This window comes from Macrobrachium rosenbergii, chromosome 18 (assembly GCF_040412425.1).
Source record: "Macrobrachium rosenbergii isolate ZJJX-2024 chromosome 18, ASM4041242v1, whole genome shotgun sequence".
Lineage (NCBI taxonomy): Eukaryota > Metazoa > Arthropoda > Malacostraca > Decapoda > Palaemonidae > Macrobrachium > Macrobrachium rosenbergii.
In genome coordinates, this window is record NC_089758.1 from 24,991,734 (window position 1) to 25,014,233 (window position 22,500).

General features: G+C 33.1%; 1 protein-coding gene across 2 annotated transcripts in view; it reads left to right on the plus strand.

Moving 5' to 3' along the window:
* Window positions 1-22,500, plus strand: part of LOC136848215 (neuroligin-4, X-linked-like) — a 158,785-nt gene that overhangs the window by 128,788 nt on the left and 7,497 nt on the right. For both annotated transcript variants that reach the window (XM_067120549.1, XM_067120548.1), the window contains exons 2-6: window positions 8,177-8,323; window positions 14,216-14,413; window positions 17,688-17,881; window positions 19,219-19,315; window positions 21,887-22,047. In XM_067120549.1, coding sequence (XP_066976650.1) covers window positions 8,185-8,323; window positions 14,216-14,413; window positions 17,688-17,881; window positions 19,219-19,315; window positions 21,887-22,047 — 789 coding nt within the window. In that variant the 5' untranslated portion in view covers window positions 8,177-8,184. The remainder of the gene's footprint in view (window positions 1-8,176; window positions 8,324-14,215; window positions 14,414-17,687; window positions 17,882-19,218; window positions 19,316-21,886; window positions 22,048-22,500) is intronic.

Here is a 22,500-nt window from a genome sequence, read left to right on the forward strand (position 1 = left end):
TGTCAGTTGAGTGGGTGTGAAACAACATGCTATTGTGTCACCGTTCATTTTTTCTTCTGAGTCTGTTGAGTGGATGAGAAACAATGTGCTGTTGATTGTCTTCGTTCGTTTATTTTTCACTTTGACGACTAAGAGACTGTGAAACACCACGCTGTTTCGTTTCATTGTTCACCTGTGTTTTTGCGTCAGTTGAGTGACTGCCAGACAACATGCTGTTGTGTCTCTTTGTTCGTCAGTTTTTCTTCTGGCTATGTTAGTTGCTGTAAAACAACATCCCAATTCGTTTCGTTGTTCGTCTACTCTCCTCTACGTCTGCAGAAGTAACAGAGAAAAACAACATGCTCATACATTTCGTCGTTCGTTGCTCTTCCTCTGTGCCTATAAAGGTGAAACAATATTAATTTATCGCGCTGTTCCTCTTCCTTCAGTCCTTGTGAAGATGGCAAGGCCGAGCAACTACACACCCGTCTGAGGAGTTGGAGCATTAAATGAGTTCCTGCGTAGCTTAATTAACCTCTCCCATAAACGGAACGCTGGCAATGCGCCGCAAGGAGCGATAACAGGCGCTTGGTAAAAGACACTCGTGATAATGATCCCTGAGTGACACTTGAGAATGAGTTGCTTTCTTCGATCTTAGTTGTTAATTACGGTAGGAACTCCTTGAAGTGTTCTGTAAAAGGGAATGTGTGTTACTTTAAAAGATTGCTTGTATGGAATGCGAAATGCTTTAATTAAGGCTACCTATTTTTATACTGTTCGAAAAGTACTTCTTTTTGTTTCTGTCTGCTAAATGATTTTTTGAGTATTCCAGTAAAGGATGATTCTGTCTGTCTGAGTTTTGTTATTCACGTCCGCTAGACAGTTTCTCAAAACCTTATAGAAGGTTAAAGTGGTTTCTTTTTATCTACAAATTCTCTTCGGTTGTTCTAAAGAAATATGTCTTGCTTTATTAGAATGTGCATCACTATCGAAAAAAGTGCCTCCGTCATTTTCTGTTTGTTGGATATCTTTTGTTTATGTCTGCTAAAAAATCTCTTCTGTCCGTATGCTTTTTTCTGTATACGTCTATTGAGCAATCTCTCTCTCTCTCTCTCTCTCTCTCTCTCTCTCTCTCTCTCTCTCTCTCTCTCTCTCTCTCTCTCTCTCTATAAATGCAGAGTGTATTTTGATGTTCCATTATCCTTCGTTGCAACATCATGCGTCGACCACAGGTGTTTGTGTGAAAAGCTTCAATAACCAGGCTAAGTATAGATACACGAGCTTTCGAAACAAGAGCAGAGACAGATTGCCGAGATGCTTCTATTTTAAATAATTGGTATTCAGGTCTTTATGAAGATTATATATATATATATATATATATATATATATATATATATATATATATATATATATATATATATATAGACAAAAAAACCACGAAAGAAAGAGAAACAATGGAGTGCTGCGAGGCCTCTCGACTTATCGAGTCTGCTAAGTAAAGGACGATAAGTCGAAAGGCCTCACAGCACGCCATTGTTTCTCTTTCCTTCGTGGATTTTGTCTTTATTTATATATTCATTGCATTCCATACTTCCGTGATTCAGTTATGCATACGCACATGCATATATATATATATATATATTTATATATATATATATATATATATATATATATATATATACAAATATATAAATGTATGTATATATATATATATATATATATATATATATATATATATATATATATATATATACGTATTCTGTCATTTCCATTGAGTGTAATCCTTATCAGTACTACCACTACACTTCTACAATTATTACTAATATCTCCTTAGTTATCTCATTATCTTGTGATACTGCTACAACTACCGCCATTATTACTAATGATCACTTGATTATCTTACTTTCTCCGTACTCTTACACCACGAAGAATGAGAGAAAGTAATGAAAGGAGTGACTTTCTATCAAGAAAGCTAAAATGAGGCGCAGAATGAAAAGCTTGTTCTTTACTTCAGGTATCACCTCCGTTGTGATAATTCTTCGGGATTTTTTTTTTTTTACTGGGAAGAGACGAAGCACTTTGGGAATGAGATGCTTTTTAACTTTTCAACTTTTAATATATATTTATTTTTTATCTATTTTGTACTGAAACTGCAATGCCACACAGGGTTATTCTGATCATGAAGTTATCTTAATTTTTCATCTGTAACTTCTCTCTCTCTCTCTCTCTCTCTCTCTCTCTCTCTCTCTCTCTCTCTCTCTCTCTCTCTCTCTCTCTCTCTCTCTCTTAGTTTTTCGTCAGCATCATCTCTCTCTCTCTCTCTCTCTCTCTCTCTCTCTCTCTCTCTCTCTCTCTCTCTCTCTCTCTCTCTCTCTCTCTCTCTCTTTCTTATAACGTTAGTAAAAAGTCAACTGGATGTTGAGAAACGTGTTCGTTTTATCCTCTTATCAGAAATTACCAGTCATGATATTATGGGAAAAGGTAGTGGATAAAGCTACATAAAAATAATAAGGTATTCCAAAAGTTAATATTTAGTTCTAAACGTGCACACGGCTCCAAATAAGTTGAAATTTGGCACATTTGAGTCCAGATTCGTTGTTCTTTTACACATATTTGGCTTCATCTGGTGTCTGTATGCAAATTTAAAGATGCGGAAATCTTCAATTGACTTCAAAGACATTTATGTCAGTAATTGCTTAAATTTAGCGTCGAATTACGTCAGTAAGCAGAACTGCTTTCAAATACAAACCTAGGAGAAAAATTTAAAGATGAGGAAATCTTATGTCAGAAATTACTTAAATTTATCATGGAATTATATCCACAAGCAGAACTGCTTTCAAATACAAGGTAAATAAATTAATTAATGATAAAAATATACTTTGAAAACAAAGGAAGAGAGAAAAAACAATAATCGTATAAATAAATAAACAAATGAATAGGTAAATGGATAAATAAATAAATGGATAAACGAGTAATGAAAAATAAATAAGTAAATAAATAAACAACATAATAATAAAAGTCTTGACCAATCAAGGCATGAAAAAGAAATTCATTTGAATTGAAACGGGAGAGGACCCATATGGTAAACATGAACTTTAACATATATAAATGTCAAAAATGCACGCTGTCCCTTGGAAGCCGAAACTGATCGATGACAAAATGTCAAATAAAAAACGAAAATCATTTTTCAGCGTTTGAAAGGAAGATTAATGTCCCCCTTCAGAAGCCGAGATGAAAAATGAATGACGTATACACTGGAAGGGGATTCCCACCCCTCCCCTAGATGAGAGAGGAGTTCAGAGATCACCAATATGACGGATGGAAAATGTTTGTAATTACTCGAAATTAATATAGTGAATGAGGGTGACCATAGATCATTGTGATGTTTTTTTTTTCCTCTGTGCTGGTATATTAGTATGAATATAAATATGAAATATATATATATATATATATATATATATATATATATATATATATATATATATACATATATATATATATATATATATATATATATATATATATATATATATATATATATATATATATATATATATATATATTCATATTTATGTATGAATATATATATATATAATTATTTATATAAATTACTACAAAATCCTTGACATTATGGTGTCTGGATATGGGTGAAGGCAGCGTGTGTGTTGAAAGCGGGGTGCGGGGGGGAGACCCAAGAGGGTTTTCGCCATCGCAGATTATGTATTTAAAATTGTCATTGGATTTTAGCCTTAAAACACCCTTGACGGAAAGGTTATCTTCTTTCAAATTTCCTGGAAGCCTTTTGGAAATGGGGCGGTTCGTTTAACACTTGCCTTGAATTGTCAGCGAAATTGAGGAATCTTAAAACTAGCTTTTTTAATAGACGGTTCCTTTCCATTCTGAGGCTGTTTATCTTCTCTCTCTCTCTCTCTCTCTCTCTCTCTCTCTCTCTCTCTCTCTCTCTCTCTCTCTCTCTCTCAAGTAATGTTTTTGCTGAGGTTAGCTGGTGAATTATTTATCCCTCTCTCAGTTTCTCTTAAATAATGTCCCTTGAAGTTGCTAAGTCATTAATCTGATATCAAGTGTTTTCCGGATAAAGATATTACAGGAAACGTATTACATTTCTCTCTCTCTCTCTCTCTCTCTCTCTCTCTCTCTCTCTCTCTCTCTCTCTCTCTCTCTCTGTTTCTTTTAAATTATGTCTCTTGAGGTTGTTAGAAGGATAATCTGAAATGAAGAGCATTCCGAGTAAAGACATTACGAGAACGTATTACCTCTCTCTCTCTCTCTCTCTCTCTCTCTCTCTCTCATATTTCAGCATTCACCTCACTAACTGAAAATGTAAAATACATACAATTTCTCTATTAGAGCCAAGTGTTACTTGTAAATCAATAAAGTACAGAAAGGCTTTTCTAAATTTGTAATACTGCAGAAAATAATCCTTAGGAACAAGAGTTATTAAACAGGAGTGCTCCAATACCTACCCGAAACTCATAAAGCAGGTTTAACGTGTATTTCAGTTCCTTTATCGGAAACCAATGTAAATCGAACATCGTCCAGAAATAAGAATGGAAAATACAACGGAGAGAGAGAGAGAGAGAGAGAGAGAGAGAGAGAGAGAGAGAGAGAGATGAAAGGACTTTGGCCTTTACTTGGAGAATGTATGCACGAAGAGCCTTGGTGGTGATCATTTTAGATTAAGATAGCTTATGCCAGCATGCTTCCTTGCCTATGGCAGCCAGGGAGTGTGGTAGTATTTAGGAGTGATGTAGACCTCCGGACTCAACCATCCAGTGAAGACGTAGAATCTTATTTACACACAGACACACATATATTTATATATATATCATATGTATATGTATATTGATACATATATGCATACATTTATACACACACAATATATATATATATATATATATATATATATATATATATATATATATATATATATATATATATATATATATATATAAACAAATAATACATTTATTTGGCAGCAAGAGCTTGTTTTTCAAGGATTTATGAGGGATTTATGAGGCTGATTCTTTTTCGCGTTCGGTCGCACATTTCGTAATGACGAATCATTTATCGGTGGCCCGCGTAGCGCTTAGGATATTCTGACGTAAACGAGAAATCGTCACTAATCTTCCGTTTGCATATCTGCTGCAGATTAAAATTATTTTTGTATTTCACTTGATGTTCATCATTATTCTGGGGGAGGAGAGATCTCTTTCATCCACGTGAATTTAGATAAGCAATTGTCATCTGGTAAAATTTATTTTTATCTTGGCATATATTCGTCTTTCTTACCGGTTGGATTAATAATATCTTTCTTTACACATGCACTGGTTAAATAGATGGAGTTTCAAAAAAATACTTCCAAATACCAAAATCCAGACCAAATTGTAAAAAACACATGAGGCACATGAAAACGGGAACTGCGTAGGAATAATCGTAGAAAGAAGTAAATCAGTATTGAGACGAATAAAACATCGAATGAAATCTCAGTAAAAGATAATTAAGTCACAGAAGTAAAAGACTTGACAATGCATTTATTTTCCAGTTTTAGTTTTCTGTAAAACAAAACTATTCTGCCGGCTTTGCCTATCCGCCCTCACTTTTTTCCTGTCCGCCCTCAGATCTTAAACACTGCCGAGGCTAGAGGGCTGCAAATTGGTATGTTGATCATCCACCCTCCAATCATCAAACAAACCAAATTGCAGCCCCCTAGCCTCAGTAGTTTTCGTTTCATTTAAGGTTAAAGTTAGCCATAATCGTGCTTCTGGCAACGATATAGGATAGGCCACCACCGGGCCGTGGTTGAAGTTTCATGGGCCGCGGCTCATACAGCATTATACCGAGACCACGAACGTTCGAAAAGCGTACATAGAACGTCGCTGGGATCGTGAACCTAAAGCAGGACGCGAGAGCCTTCAGCTTTAGCAGCGGCAAAGAAGACACAAACTTTAACAGCGTTGCTTTACTGGTCGTCAGGAAAGCGCGATAGGTGATATAATGAAGTAACGCCATGGGCAGGACAAAGGAGAGCCCTGATGAAATAGTCACTGTAACCGGAAGGTACGGAAGGGAAAAGGTTTACGCTCTCTTCTTTTAAAGTCTGGTTTTAATCCTGGATGTGAAAACTGAAGGTGGATTTATTGATCACAACTTTCAAGTGTTGGGATTAATGCAGAGTAATAGAATTTGCACTGCTAAATTGATAGAAATGTATAGCAAATAAATGAACAGATAAATAGACAGGTAAATAAATAAATGAGTGGAAAAATGAATTAAATAAATAAATAGATAAATGATTATATACAGTATATATATATATATATATATATATATATATATATATATATATATATATATATATATATATATATATATATATATATATATATATATATATATATATATATATATATATATATATATAAATATATATATGTATTTATATAATATTATATATATATATATATATATATATATATATATATATAATATTCGTAATATGTAAAGTTAACCAATAAATAAGATTAAACAAGAGTATATACAAAAAAGGTGAGTTGAATCGAACCTTCAAGAGTTGAAACTTTGCGCCTGTAAAATTATAAAGACTCCTGAATAAATAAATAAATAAATAAATAAATAAATAAATAAAGATTCGAGGGACAAACGAAAGTATCCTCGATGATTCTTGACTTATATACCTGTGATATTAATAAAGGAGAGACATTTTATTAAAGGCATGCACGAGGACAGGCACATAATGACACCTTCGCCATTAATCTCAAGAATAATGAAGGATGGGGGATATTAACGGTAATTTATGAAGTAATTTTGACGGATAATGAAAATGTTAATGAGTAAAGTTTGACGATTGCAATGATGCATTCGCCATGATTTCATACGACATTTAGGAGATTTTGAAAAGGAGCAAAGATAAAAAATCTCTCAGTTTTAAATATCCCGCAATATTGTCATCAAGTAATTGTTGTTTGTTAAATGGGGACCATACACCGCAAAGACTAATAGAAATAAAAATAAAATAGTAAATGCGATCCGAAATGTATGGGTTTATCGTAATGGAGGAAGGACTTGGCAGGTGAGGTGGGGTGGGGAATTGTTACAGAAACTGTTTAATGCCTTGATGGTAGAGAATTGGAAAATTTCTTATGAAAGACAAATTTATGAGTTAGACATACCTCTGTATCTGAAGGCATTTTCCTTCTTGTATACGGGTGAAATTAATAGTGCCATACTGGTAGATTTAAAACAAGCACGAGTACCTTGATTTATATATATATATATATATATATATATATATATATATATATATATATATATATATATATATATATATATATATATATATATATATATATATATAAATATATTCCATCTCTTATGTTTCACACCTTTTAGTTTTCCGTCGAAGCTTACTGGATAATCAGCATCAAGGAAATAAGTGATATATAAAAGAAAAAGCAAAGCTGACAATTTTATTAAGGATAAAAGGCTAAAAATGAAAGATGTTTCATGGGAAAACTTTTTGTAAGCTTTTAATTAATAACATTAAATCCACGTAAGGGGGTAGTGCCGTCAGTGTACCTCACGGGGTGTACTGTAGGCATTACTAAAGGTTCTTCGCAGCGTCCCTTCGGCCCCCAGCTGCAAACCCTTTCATTCCTTTTAATGTACCTCCATTCATATTATCTTTCTTCCATCTTGCTATCCATCCCTCCTAACAATTATTTCATAGTGCAACTGCGAAGTTTTCCTCCTGTTACACCTTTCAAACCTACCTACTCTCAATTTCCTTTCCAGCGCTGAATGACCTTATAGGTCCCAGTGCTTGGCCTTTTGCCTAAGCTCTATATTCCATTCTATTCCAATAACATTAAGAACAGGATGAGTGGCGTCACAATCTTATACGTTATATATCATAATACTTTAATATGGCTGAAATGGAGACTCGGTACAGTATACTGTGAAGTCTCCCAATACAGGAAGACTGAAATTTGGTGAGCAATTCTCTTGACAATAAACGTCCGAGAAAGAATATAGCAATAAATATAAAATTATATATATATATATATATATATATATATATATATATATATATATATATGTATATATATACTTATTCAGTTACTCCTGTATTAATATCCTTCGATCCTATATCCTTCAGGTAGAACGATGATGGCCTACCCGGTGGTGGTTTTCATCCACGGGGAGTCCTACGAGTGGGGATCCTCCAGCCTCTACGACGGGTCCGTGCTGGCTGCCCTGGGCAGGGTCATCGTGGTCACCATCAACTATCGCCTCGGGATTCTGGGTAAGGATGTCTTCCGCCGTCGTTTCCAAAATATGAGTCTTTTCAGGATATGAGACTTTTCGAAGTGTGACTCTTCCCTAAATATGTCTTTCTGGAATATGTTTTTCGTTTCCAAAATATGAGTCTTTCTAAGATGTGAGTCTTTTCAAAATATGAGTCTTTCTAAGATATGAGTCTTTTCAAAACATAAGTCTTTCGTTTCCAAAATATGAGTCTTTCTAGAATGTGGGTCTTTCCAAAATATGAGTCTTCCGTTTCCAAAATATGAGTCTTTCGCCTCCAAAATATGATTCTTTCCAAAATATGAGTCTTCCGTTTTCAAAGTATGTCTTGCCAAAATATGAGTCTTTCCAAAATATGGGTCTTCCGTTTCCGAAATATGAGTCTTTCCAAAGTATAAGTCTTTCTAAGATATGAGTTTATCGTTTCCAAAATATGAGTCTTTCGTTTCCAAATTATGAGTCTTTCCAAAATATAAGTCTCTCCAAAATATGAGTCTCCCGTTTCCAAAATATGAGTGTTTCGTTGACAAAATATCAGTCTTTCCAAAATATGAGTCTTTCCAAAATATGCGTCTTTCGTTTCTAAAATATGAGTCTCCAAAATATTAAGTCATTCGTTTCCAAAATATGAGTTTTTCGTTTTTATCGTTTGTGTATAAAACATGCGCTATCGAAGTCATATAATTTTTGTCATTCATTTTCATTATCTCCATTCTTCAGTCACTTCAAAAATATGCTTCCTTCTTTTTTATCGTTTGTATATAAAAATTACTCTCGAGATCATTTCATTTTTTCGTTACTCTCTCCTGACCTAAAAAAATAATCGAAATTATTTAATTTTTATCATTACTCTCTCTCGACCTAGAACAATACCCGAAATTGTTTTAATTTTTTGGTTACTTTTTTACCTGAAAAAAAAAAATCGAAATTATGACATTTTTATCATTACTCTTTCTTGACTTAAAACAATACCCGGAATTGTATTATTCTTATCGGCACTCTTTCTGGACCTAAAAAAAGATAGAAATTACCTCAATTCTGTCATTACTACCTATTGATCTCCATTGTTTAAGCAATAAAATTTGATTTTTCCAGGTAAAATATTTGCTTATTAGCATTTCAATAAAACATGAGCAAAAATGGGTTATATAATATTCCTTAGGAATGCGGCCAAAAGAAGTAGACATTATGATGATTATTCCTTGTTCATAACAAGGAGAAGGTCGGTTGTATGTTGTTCTTGGGGCTATTAAGGTAAAGTTAGTGTAAAACTGATGTAACCTGCGTCTTTCAAATTTATGAGAAAAAAGTCTACGTTTTAGATTTCTGTAAAAGAAAACTAATGTGCCGGCTTTGTCTGTCCGTCCTCATATCTTAGAGACTACTATGCCTAGAGGGCTGCAAATTGGTATGGTGATCATCCACCCTCTAGTCATCCACCATACCAAATTGCAGCCTTTTAGCTTTAGTAGTTTTTATTTTATTTAAGATTAAAATTAGCCATAATGGTGCATCAGGCAACGATATAGGACAAGCCACCACCAGGCCGTGGTTTAAGATACATGGGCCGCGGCTCATACAGCATTGTACCGAGACCACCGAAAAATAGATCTATTTTCGTTGGCCTTGATTATACGATATACAGAAAACTTGATTGCGCCGAAGAAACTTTGGCTCATTTTCTATCTGTTATTTTTGGTTGATGACGAAACCAAGGAGAAAAATGATCTTTTGGAGCACAGAGATTAAAGATAAGCGAAAGAATATAAATAGTAAAGAGAACAATATTTATCACGAAAAACACTGAACACGGTTTCTTGGGTCAGCAAGATTATAGGAATTAGCAAAAACCTAAACCAAGTGAGGATTTTCAGGATGATAACATCTCTCTCTCTCTCTCTCTCTCTCTCTCTCTCTCTCTCTCTCTCTCTCTCCTTATTATCTGAAAATCTGAAAACTTGATAATGAGCGGATATCGAATGAACAAGCTCCATAGTTTCTGAATTAATAATTGAGCAAATGGAACACGATAACTTATGAAATACAAGTACTTTCTCTCTCTCTCTCTCTCTCTCTCTCTCTCTCTCTCTCTCTCTCTCTCTCTCTCTCTCTCTCTCTCTCTCTCTCTCCATATTATTTGAAAACGTGAGAACAAACAGATATCAAATCAAAGAGCTGCAGAATTTCTGAATTAGTTATTGAACTATATGAAAACGATAACTTATGGAATGAACGAACTTTCAACATTCGTCGTGTTATCTTAGATGTCATATTCCATTATGCTTCTTCGTTTTCTTTATTATAGAGCGTTTTCTTAATCACCATATTTATAAGCAGTTAGATCACTGTTCCTCCAGGTGTATGTGATTCAATATTTGACTGATATTTTCCGTAAAAAGCTATTAAGTCTTAAGTCAAATATTTACTTGTGTTTTGGTTAATGGAATTTAGATAGTTTTCTTAGCATAAGTTATTTTCAGGTTGTATTAGAGGATTAAGTTGCCTTTTCTCTGTCGTAGTATAAATTATTTTCAGACTGTATTCGAGGACTAAGTTGCTTTTTATTTTCCTTAGCACAAGTTATTATCAGGCTGCATTAGAGGATTAAGTTGCTTTTTCTTTTTCTTAGCATAAGTTTTCTTATCATAAGTTATTTTCAGACTGTATTAGAGAACCAGGTTGCTTTTTGTTTTTCTTAGCATAAGTTATTTTCAGGCTGTATTAGAGGACTAAGTTGCTTTATCTTCTCTGAAATGTTAATTTCTGTGTTAAATTAGTCTACAGTTTTTTAACTTATAGTATCGACATCAGTGGTAGTAGTAGTAGTAGTAGTAGTAGTAGTAGTAGTAGTAAAGGAAAGCTGAAACGCAGTTCGTTTAAATAAATAAATAAATATGACCCTTTGCATAGAGAGGCGATAACTGCTCAACACATATATACATCTACAAACTATACAAAAGGGAAATTGTTGTAAAATGAATTGTAGATCAAATACAGTAACTGGAATTAGTTTGCAGGCGTTTTATCTTGCATCGACAAGGAAATTTATGATTTTATATCCTTTTCTCTTTAACAAGAGCTTAAGGACGGACCCGGTGCAGGATATGAATCCTCACTATAACAAATGTTGCAAGTTCACGCGATCATACGGCTTTATGTATCTTTGTGAATGGATGCATACGTATTGAAGTATTTTCATATACAAATGGCGTATCAGGGAGTATGTATCGTTGAGATATCAAGTGATTATAGCAATAAAACAATACTGCAGCAATATTTTCTGCATTGTGAATTATAAAAGTAGAACCTTATTACAAAATTCAACTGGACTCATCTCCATTAGAATGGAATCATTATTCTGAAATACTCAGACACGTAGAATAATTTTTTTTTATTTTTTGTTATTTTCAACGCAACATGTATTTTTAATCTTTTATACCAGGCAAAGCTCATTACTAATATTTGCTTATAAAATTATTTACCTTTTTTTTTAGAAACAACACACCGGAATTATACAAACGGGACTGATGCAAAATCATGATGTAAATGTCAACAGCATTCAAGTGTCAAATAAGACACAAATCATTAGTCCTGAAATTTTAATTCTTTACTATATTTATTTGACGCCGTACCAAACTGGACATACGCAGCATTTCTGCGCACAAAATGACCTCCTACGCGTTAGGCTAGACAGAAATCATTACTTCGGAAAAACTCGAATATATCAAATTGCTTTCTGAGTGAAAGCGCCTGGCACGGATCATTACGCCGCCTGCCAATTAAAAAAAATAGGTTTATTCTATTTTGTTTTTCCTATTGACATTCCAATGGACGAGTGTCAGGGTGAATTAAGATTCGAGTGATGTGTCGCGGACCAAGAGATTTTTTTTTTTTTTACTCCATTTTTCGATGTATTTCTGTTTTATTTTTTTCCTTCGTATATGGAGCGCGCTGGTCCTATTTTTGGTCGTTTTCGAGATTGTTTGAAAGTTTTCCCTTCACTTTTATTTAAAGTGGGAATAAAAAAAACATTAACATTTATGATTACAAAAAGAAAACTTTTGAAAAATCACTTCAATTTCGCCCTGTATCAGCTTATTTCGAAACCATCAACATGAAATTATGTTCTCTTTATTTCAGATTCCATCATTTCACGCCGTCTTCTATTTTGCAGAAGCATACTCGTTGAAAAGTCGAAGTATCGATAAATTTTTTTTTTTTTTAATTCTTTCTTTTTTAGTTTTTACGAGAACTTTTTTTTTTAACCATTTCAGTTTTTTGTATATATTTAATCAAACATTCATTTTCCATATATCCTTAATCATCTAGTTTCATGTTGATAGCTCCTCTTGAAGATCATTCAGAGGTGTATTCAGTACTATTAATTTTACTTCCTTAGTTATATTGTAGCTCAAATAATTATTTATTACACCTCTCACATTTCCTCACGTTTTAGTTTTCTGTGAAAGAAAACTATTGTGCCGGCTCTCTTTGTCCGTCCGCACTTTTTCTCTCCGCACTTTTTCTGACCACCCTCAGATCTTAAAATCTACTGAGGCTAGAAGACTGCAAATTGGTATATTGATCATCCACCTTCAAAGCATCAAACATGCCAAATTGCAACCCTCTAGTCTTAGTAGTTTTTATTTTATTTAAGGTTAAAGTTAGCCATAATCGTGCGTATAGCAACGATATAGGACAGGCCACCACAGGGCAGTGGTTAAAGTTTCATGGGCCGCGATTCATACAGCATTATACCGAGACCACCGAAAGATATATCTGTTTTCGGTGTCCTTGATTATACGCTGTACAGAAAACTCGATTGCGCCGAAGAAACTTCGGCGCATTTATTGCTTGTTTTCGATCGTGACGTATTTTTATCTCTCATTCAATCTTATCATCTGTTTTTCTTTCTTTTCCTCAGGGTTCTTTAATCATGGAGTCTATTTTTTATTTTTCCATTTCGTCGGTTTTTCTTCATTCTTATAGACCGTTGTTGTATTTCCTAAGGTTCTTCAATCACAAATTCTATTTTTTCTTCAGTTTTTAAATCTACACAGATTTCTGTAATCCTGACTTCTGTTCTTCCTTATTTATATTTTTTCTGGTTTCTTCAATCTTCAAGTTTATTTTATTATTTTTCCGATTTCCTTAGGCTTTTTCAATCTTAATGTACATTTGTTTTTATCTTTTCCGTTTCCTCGGCTTTCTTCAATCCTAACGTCTATTTTTCCTTTTTTTTATTTCCTCAGATTCTTTCTATTTAACGTCTATTTCTCCCTTTTCCACTTCCTGAGATTTTCCCTTTTTCTATTCTCTCGGATTTCTTCAATCCTAACGTCTTTTTTTTCTTATTTTCTCAGGTTGTTTCACCCCTGACGTCTATTTTTCTCTGCTTCATTTCCCCAGCTTTCTTCAGTCCCATCTTAACGTCTATTTTTTTCTCTTTTTTATTCTCTCAGGTTTCGTCGATGCCAACGTCTATTTTTTTTATTTTTATTCTCTCAAATTTCTTCAGTCCTGACGTCTATTTTTTTTTTTTTTTTTTGCTTCTTTCGTGTTTCCTCAGTCTAAAGTCTATTTTATCCTTTCCCATTTCCCCAGCTTTCTTCAAGCCTAACGTCTATTTTTCTTTTTTTATTTTTTTGCTTCCCTCATGTTTCCTCAGTCTAAAGTCTATTTTTTTCCTTTCCCATTTTCCAACTTTCTTCAATCCTAACGTCTATTTATCCATTTTTTTATTCTCTCATGTTTCCTCAGTCTAAAGCCTATTTTTATCCTTTACCATTTGCCAGGTTTCTTCAGCCCAACGTCAATTTTTTTTTTTTATTGCTTCTCCCATGTTTCCTCAGTCTAAAGTCTATTTTTTTTTCCTTTCCCATTTCCCCAGGCTTCTTCAACCCCAACGTCGACCCGGTGGGTCGAGCCACCGTCGCCAACTACGGCCTGATGGACCAATTAGCCGCCCTCCACTGGGTCCAAGAGAACATCGTCCGCTTTGGCGGTGACCCCGGTCAGGTCACGGTCATGGGTCATGGCACCGGAGCTGCGTGCCTTAACTTTCTCGTGGTGTCCCCGGCTGCTACAGGTCAGTCAGTAAGTACTGTCTTTTGTGACGGCAGGTATGGTAGACGGGTGAAGCTGAAAGGTTGTGTTCAGTCTTTGGTGGAGGGTGGCTTTCAGTCTGTCTGGGTTTGCTCAGTGATAATTAATAATAATAATAATAATAATAATAATAATAATAATAATAATAATAATAATATAAATGCTCTGTAAAGTAATCACAAAAACAACAACAACGACAATAATAATAATAATAATAATAATAATAATAATAATAATAATAATAATAATAATAATAATAATAATAATAATAATACTTAATCGAAATTTAATCACACGAGTCACTGTAATGATGAAAAGTATATGATAATGTAAATGTATAAGTATATTTACAAAACCATATTTTTGCTTTTCTGCCAATAATAATAATAATAATAATAATAATAGTTAATATTTTCACATTGGTAATGATGACGCTGACATCATTGGTAAAACATGAGAAACTAAATTTGTTATGAACGAAACTAGTCTTTACCATTGTCATTACTGTCACCCTCATTACCACTTAAAAAAAATATTACCACTTTAAAAAAAAACAAATCAACAGCTTTATGACAGTAGTCTGGAAAGATGATGCATTTAGATTAAGACTAATTAAAAAACTGCAGTGTAATCTTTGTAGATTAGTGTACGCCAAATGAGAGGATAATCCATTGAAAGCTGTAAAGCGTTTGGAAAATGATGTGGAAAAATCAGCTCATAAATCCAATGAAATCCTTACAGAGAGAGAGAGAGAGAGAGAGAGAGAGAGAGAGAGAGAGAGAGAGAGAGAGAGAGAGTGGTTAGGGAAATTACAAGAAAATCAGCACACAAATCCACTGAAGAAAGGGAGAGAGAGAGAGAGGGAGGGAGGAGGGGAGGGGAGGGAAATTACATGGAAAATCAGAACACAAATCCACTGAAGGGAGAGAGAGAGAGAGAGAGAGAGAGAGAGAGAGAGAGAGAGAGAGAGAGAGAGAGAGAGAGAGAGGAAATTACGGGGAAAAATCAGCCGATAAATCCACTTAAATCCTAGAGAGAGAGAAAATGAGAGAGAGATGAAATTACGTGGAAAATCAGCCGATAAATCGACTTAAATCCTAGAGAGAGAGAGAAAATGAGAGAGATGAAATTACGTGGAAAATCAGCCGATAAATCGACTTAAATCCTATAGAGAGAGAGAGAGAGAGAGAGAGAGAGAGAAATTTCATGAAAAGTCAACAGTTAATCCTATTAGATTTTAGGAAAAGGTCTGATTTTTGAAGGAAAGAAAATGATAATTTACTGAAATCTCCGAAGGGAGGGGAGAAATTTCATGGAAAAATCAGGTAATATCGCCTGGAGTCTAAAAATGATAAAAGAAAAAAGTTAAATGAAAATTTTAAATACATAAACTAAATTATTAGAATTATTATTCAGAGAATGATGTGCTTTATAGTGATTAAGTATAATTCTCGACAACATATTCACTGAATTATTATTGTCCATTAAATCCTATTTTGATTAATCATGTCGCATAAATAAATTTATAGTTTCATCTTCATGATGCAAAGTATCCGCTTCAGAATATGAAATACAAAACTACCACATTTATCGTAAAGGAATTCATAAATGCCTTCAAGACATCTGGTTTGTATTTATGTATACATATATATATGTGTGCGTGTATTTATATATATACACATTCATACGTTCATATATGTATAATACATATATATACATAAATATACACATACACACACAGACACACACATATATACATATATACATATATATGTGTGTGTGTATATGTGTGTATTTGTGTGTAATGTGAGTGTGTCTGTGTTTGTGTGTGTGTGTGTGGGTATGTATGTACGTATTTTATCCGTAAACAAATGTTAAATCTTGACAGTAACGGATTCTCAGTTAATGGAAGCAACAAAATCACTTGTAAAAAAAAAATATGTAAATTCCAATCTTTACCAAATAATAGCGTAAATAGAACAATGCTGCAACACTATTTTCTGCATCGTGAATTATAAAAGTAGAATCATGTTACAAATGCCAGCTTGACTCATCTCCATTAGAATGGAATCATTATTCTGAAATACTCAAACGCGTAGAATAATTTTTTTAGAATACCTTTTTTATTTTTTGATAGATAGAATGACTCTGGTCATTCTATCTGAAGGTATTCATAATTAGAAATTTTTTTCTGTTGTTTTCAAATGAGAGAATTGATTTTATTTTACCATTTCTTATTTGTTTTCTACTTTCATATTATCTTTCGAGGAGATGTGACGCCAAAGCGAGATAAGCAATGCTAATACAAAGAAATCAACATGCATCTATTCATTGCAACAATCACTTCATGCGTCAAAAAGCCAAGTGAACTGATATCTGCTGATATAAAGCTAATGAAATAAGTTAAATGTCTTAGGAAAAAATTTTCAGTAAGATTATTTGCAGTCGATATATATTCACTAATTAACAATGCAAATCTCAGAACTAGAACTGTACAAAAATGCTTTTCTCTTCTTTTCGATTTATTAAATCTATTTCTGTTAAGATGTTTCAAAACAGCTGAGTTGTGTGTATATATATGTATATACAATATATATATATATATATATATATATATATATATATATATATATATATATATATATATATATATATATATATATATGTATTTCATAATATTCCACCTGTGAATGTAGTCGTTCATAACGAAAGGCGTTTTCTCATAAGAGTAAAAAAACAGGTTTTAAATACAACATCTGTGTTACGCGTTTGCATTATAATTCTTTTGTGTTGCATGGATACAGCCTACAATAGTACCGTTGTAAACCAGTATGATATCCCCCTCTTAAACATCGGCCTCATAGGTTTAAATGGTTACTCCATGCTTCAATATACAGAAAATTTGGAATATATTTATATAAAGAATTTATCCTTAAACTGACCTGAAACAATTGGTAATAATAAAAGTCTATTTCATTTAATAAATAGATTCATTTCATATCATTAAATCTTTGGTGGAACAGCCATAAACTGTTCTCCAATTACACGCCAAAATATCATTGTTAACAATGCAACTTTTATCAAGGATTTTTATGTGCACTATGAATGATTTCCTTGCATTGCTTCTGCTGATCAATACGTAATTGTAGATTCATTCATTGAACATAATTCCCAAATGTAAACGTTATGTAACTATAACCAATTTAAACTAGCTAAAAAAACCCGTCTTTCTGTAACCTCGCATTTCTGACAACCAGGAGCAGGCCTGTTCAAGAGGGCGATACTGATGTCCGGAACTGCTTTGAGCCCGTGGGCCATCGTTCATGAACCCGTCCACTACGCCGTAGAGACGGCCACTCAGCTGGGCTGTCAGGTTCCAGAAGATCTGTACCACAATTCTGAGAAGCTTCTTCACTGCTTGAGGGATAAATCGGTTGACCAAATACTCCAGGTAATTGACTATCTCTGAACAGATACTGAATAACAGTTACTTCATGTAGTCTCAGCTTTCTCTGTACAGACATTAAACCACAGACACTACATACAATATCAACTTTCTCTGGGTAGACATTCAACCACAGACATTAGAGGCAATATCAACTTTCTCTGTACAGACATTAAACCACAGACACCGCAGGCAATATCAACTTTCTCTGGGCAGACATCTACAGATGTGTCAGGTAATCAGCTTTCTTTGAACAGATATTAAACAGCTGATATTACAGGTAATATCAACTTCCTCTGAACATATAGTAAACCATAGGTACTACAGACATTAACATTCTCTGAGCGGACATTAATCGACAGATACTTCAGGCAATTAACTTTCTCTGAATAGATATTAAACAACAAAAATTGCAGTTAATATCAACTTTCTCTGAGCAGATATTCGACACATCTTACAGGCAATAAACTTTCTATGAAGACACAATGAAACAGATATTACAGGTAATATCAACTTTCTGTGAACAAACATACAACGACAGATATTACAGGTAATGACAGCTTTCCCTGAAGTGATATTAAACAACATACAAAGCAGGCAAACAACTTTCTCTGCACAGACATTAATCACAAAAGCCATCAAAATATATTTCAGAGCACTTAATAACTTTGGAGTTTTAACAACACCATGAATCTACATTCGAAAACAATCAATGTTTTTTGTGTGAAATATTAATATCCCGTCCATAATTATTGGTCTCTCACTGATGTGCAATGTACTTTATTTGAGGCTCACTATATAATAAAATTTGTATGTTCAACCGTTTTATAGCCGGGCCTTTGTTCATTTATATAGATCTAGTTTTCATTATTTGTCCCTCATCAGGCACGCACACAAGCACACATATACACACACACACATATATATATATATATATATATATATATATATATATATATATATATATATATATACATATATATATATATATATATATATTATACATATACATATATATATATATATATATATATATATATATATATATATATTTATACATATACATATATATATATATATATATATATATATATATATATATATATATATATATATAGGGACTCTTATAGGAATGTAATTTCATTGAAACTTATATATATAGGAAATATAAAAATTTAAAATAAAATAAGTCTATAAGAGTAAAACAGCGTCACTGAAACATATAAATTACAATTACTTCATCATTCTTCTTTTTAATACCACAAGAGATTATTTAGAGTTGAAATATTATTAAAAACTTGAAACAAAATAATTGCAATTATTTTTTTCCTGATTTCTTTCAGGTTCAGTTGGAAACACCACAGTTTTTAGTGGCCATTGGCCCAAGTGTAGACGGAGTGACAATCAAGCCTGATTGGAAGCATCAGCAAAGTAAAATGGGTGAGTATGATTTGATAATCTTACTTTTCCTCAACTCGTATCAATGGGAGTAAGATTATGCGACGCGACGGGAGTAAGATTATGCGACGCGACGGGAGTAAGATTATGTGACGCGGCGGGAGTAAGATTATGTGACGCGACGGGAGTAAGATTATGCGACGCGACGGGAGTAAGATTATGCGACGCGACGGGAGTAAGATTATGTGACGCGACGGGAGTAATATCATGTGGCACGACGGAAGTAAGATTATGTGACGCGACGGGAATGAGATTACGTATCGCGACGGGAATAAGATTATGTGACGTGACGAGAGTAAGATTATTTGACGCGACGTGAGGAAGAATATATGACGAGAAGGCAGTAAGATTACATGACGAGAAGGGAGTAAGGTTATATGAAGCAATTGGAGTAAGATTATTTAAAGCGATGGGAGTAAGATTATACGACCGCTGAATGCCATGAATCCCGAACATCTCTATGAGTATGAATTTCTGGATAGGTTTCCACTGGAAACCTTGGAATCCAAACTCTGGGAAGAAATTAAGAACTCACTTTTATAATGGTAAATGTATCGATCAGGGAATGGAAAAATTATGGGTATATTGCTTATGGCAATTGAATACAACCACACACACACACAAACATATATATATATATATATATATATATATATATATATATATATATATATATATATATATATATATATATATATATATATATGTATGTATGTATGTATGTATGTATGTGTGTATGTATACGTCGGCTGATGAATGAAATTTTGTTTTAACTTTTTTTTTTTTTTTTTGTGGAACTTTTGCCTCAGATAGAATTAAACATTGAAATGAATTGTATGTATGTAGATTTCTTGCATGATATATACAGTATGTATATATGTATACATATGTATATATATGTATATGTGTATATATATTATATATATATATATATATATATATATATATATATATATATATATATATATATATATATATATATATATATATCACGCTAGAAATCTACGTACCCATAATTCACATCAATGTTTTTTTTTTTTCGTTATCTGAGGCAAAAATTCCACGAAATTAAAAAAAGAGATGGAACAAAATCTCATTCATCAGGCGACGCACATGACGAATCCGATATGATTTGACGTGATTTATGAGTTTGGTCTGATGACCTGATACGGGAACAGGCGTGATGAATCCGAAATATTTTCGGTAAAATAATCACGGAGTTATTTTGTTTTTTCCTCCTGAAGCAGAGGATAATTGGTGAAGGCTTGATTTCATATTCAGAGTGTTTTTGCCTAACGATTGCTAAATTTCACAGTCAAGTTGGAAGAACCTCAAACTATATGTTGGTTGGGAGAGCTTCAAACTTTTTTGTTGATTGGAAGAACTTCAAACTATTTGTTTTGTTGGAAGAGCTTCGAACTTTGTATGTTGTAGGGGCTTCAAGCTATTTGCTTGTTGGAAGAGCGTCGAACTATTTGTTAATTGGAAGAGCTTCAAGTTATTTGTTAGTTGGAAGAGCTTCCAACAATTTGTTTGTTGTAAGAGCTTCAAAGTATTTGTTAATCGGAAGAGCTTTAAACTTTTTGCTTGTTGGAAGAGCTTCAAACTATCTGTTAACTGGAAGAGCTTCAAACTATTTGTTAATTGAAAGGGCTTCGAACTATTTGTTTGTTGGAAGAGCTTCAAACTATTTGTTAATTCGAAAAGCTTCAAACTACTTGTTAATTCGAAGAGCTTCAAACTATTTGTTTGTTGGAAGAACTTCAAACTATTTATTAATTGGAAGAGCTTCAAATCATTTGTTTTTTTGGAAGAACTTCGAACTATTTGTTTGTTGGAAGAGCTTTAAAGTATTTGTGTGTTGGAAGAGCTTCAAAGTATTTGTTTATTGGAAGAGCTTCAGAGTATTTTTTTTTGTTGGAAGAGCTTCCAAGTATTTGTTTGCTGGAAGAGCTTCAGTCTATTTGCACTTTGTATCGCTGTCCATTTGGGAGGCAATAATTCAGCTGTTTTTCATGCTTCTAAAATTTGAACAAAATCTGCTTCAGGAAGGTTTATAATCAACACTGCTATGTTCTGTTTTTCTGAGCTAATTCGTAACAAACGAACGGTGCCAGCAAACTATGAATAGACGTATTTTCTTGCCGTAGTATTTCAAGAATATCTAAATAATATAAGTTATTATTATCATATTTTTTTGCTTGGTTAACTTCCACCAAATGAATAATATTAGTAAAGTGTAAATTATAGTAGTATTTCTTAATATTAATAGTTATTATGAATACAGTGATCGGGCATATCACAAATATTCAAATAACTAAAGGCATTTTGTGCATATCTTATCAATCTCTGCATTTTACTGCAATAACCAACACATTCCTAGCTCGTGCTGGCATAAGGCCAACGTGATCTAGAGAAAGAGGATATATTCCTCAGATAAAAACTGCGAATTGACACATTTCACAATGCTTAAAGACTGATCTTGGGTGACACATCTACCCAAGGCGCTCTTGATTATCCACTCATTTAAAAAAAGATTATAAAAATCTTCAGGAAAAGAATATCGGACGCCTGTCGATCTTCTTCTCGGAATCACGACGGCAAACTACCTGGAGATCTTCAACGAGAACGAGCTGTTGCACGGGTTCGAAACGGAACACAGAGATCGACTGCTCAGGACCTTCGTCAGGAACAATTACAGATTCCATTTGCAGGTTCGTGGTTTACTTTTTACTCCGAGTGTACTGATGACTAATTTTTTTTCTTGGTAGTGGTATAATGTTTAGTAATATCAAATGGAAAACACGTTGTACGATTTTTTTTATTTTATTTTCATTTAGATTAACCATTCTTTATAAGAAGTCCTTAGTAATACATATAAATTAAAATGAGTTGGAAATATTTCTTCATTTCATAGTTTGGTAGAAAATAAAAAAAAAAAAATTTTAATCATACAGAAAACACACTTTGGATGATATTTCTAATTCATTCTTTTATTTTCTTTTTAAGTCACAATACCATATTAGAAGTTACTAATAACATATAGGAATTAAAATAAGTTGCAAATATTTATTCTTCATTTCATAGTTTAATAGAAAATAAAAAGAATATTTACATCATATAGAAACCACCCTTTGTATATTTCTTATTCATATTTTTAAAATTCT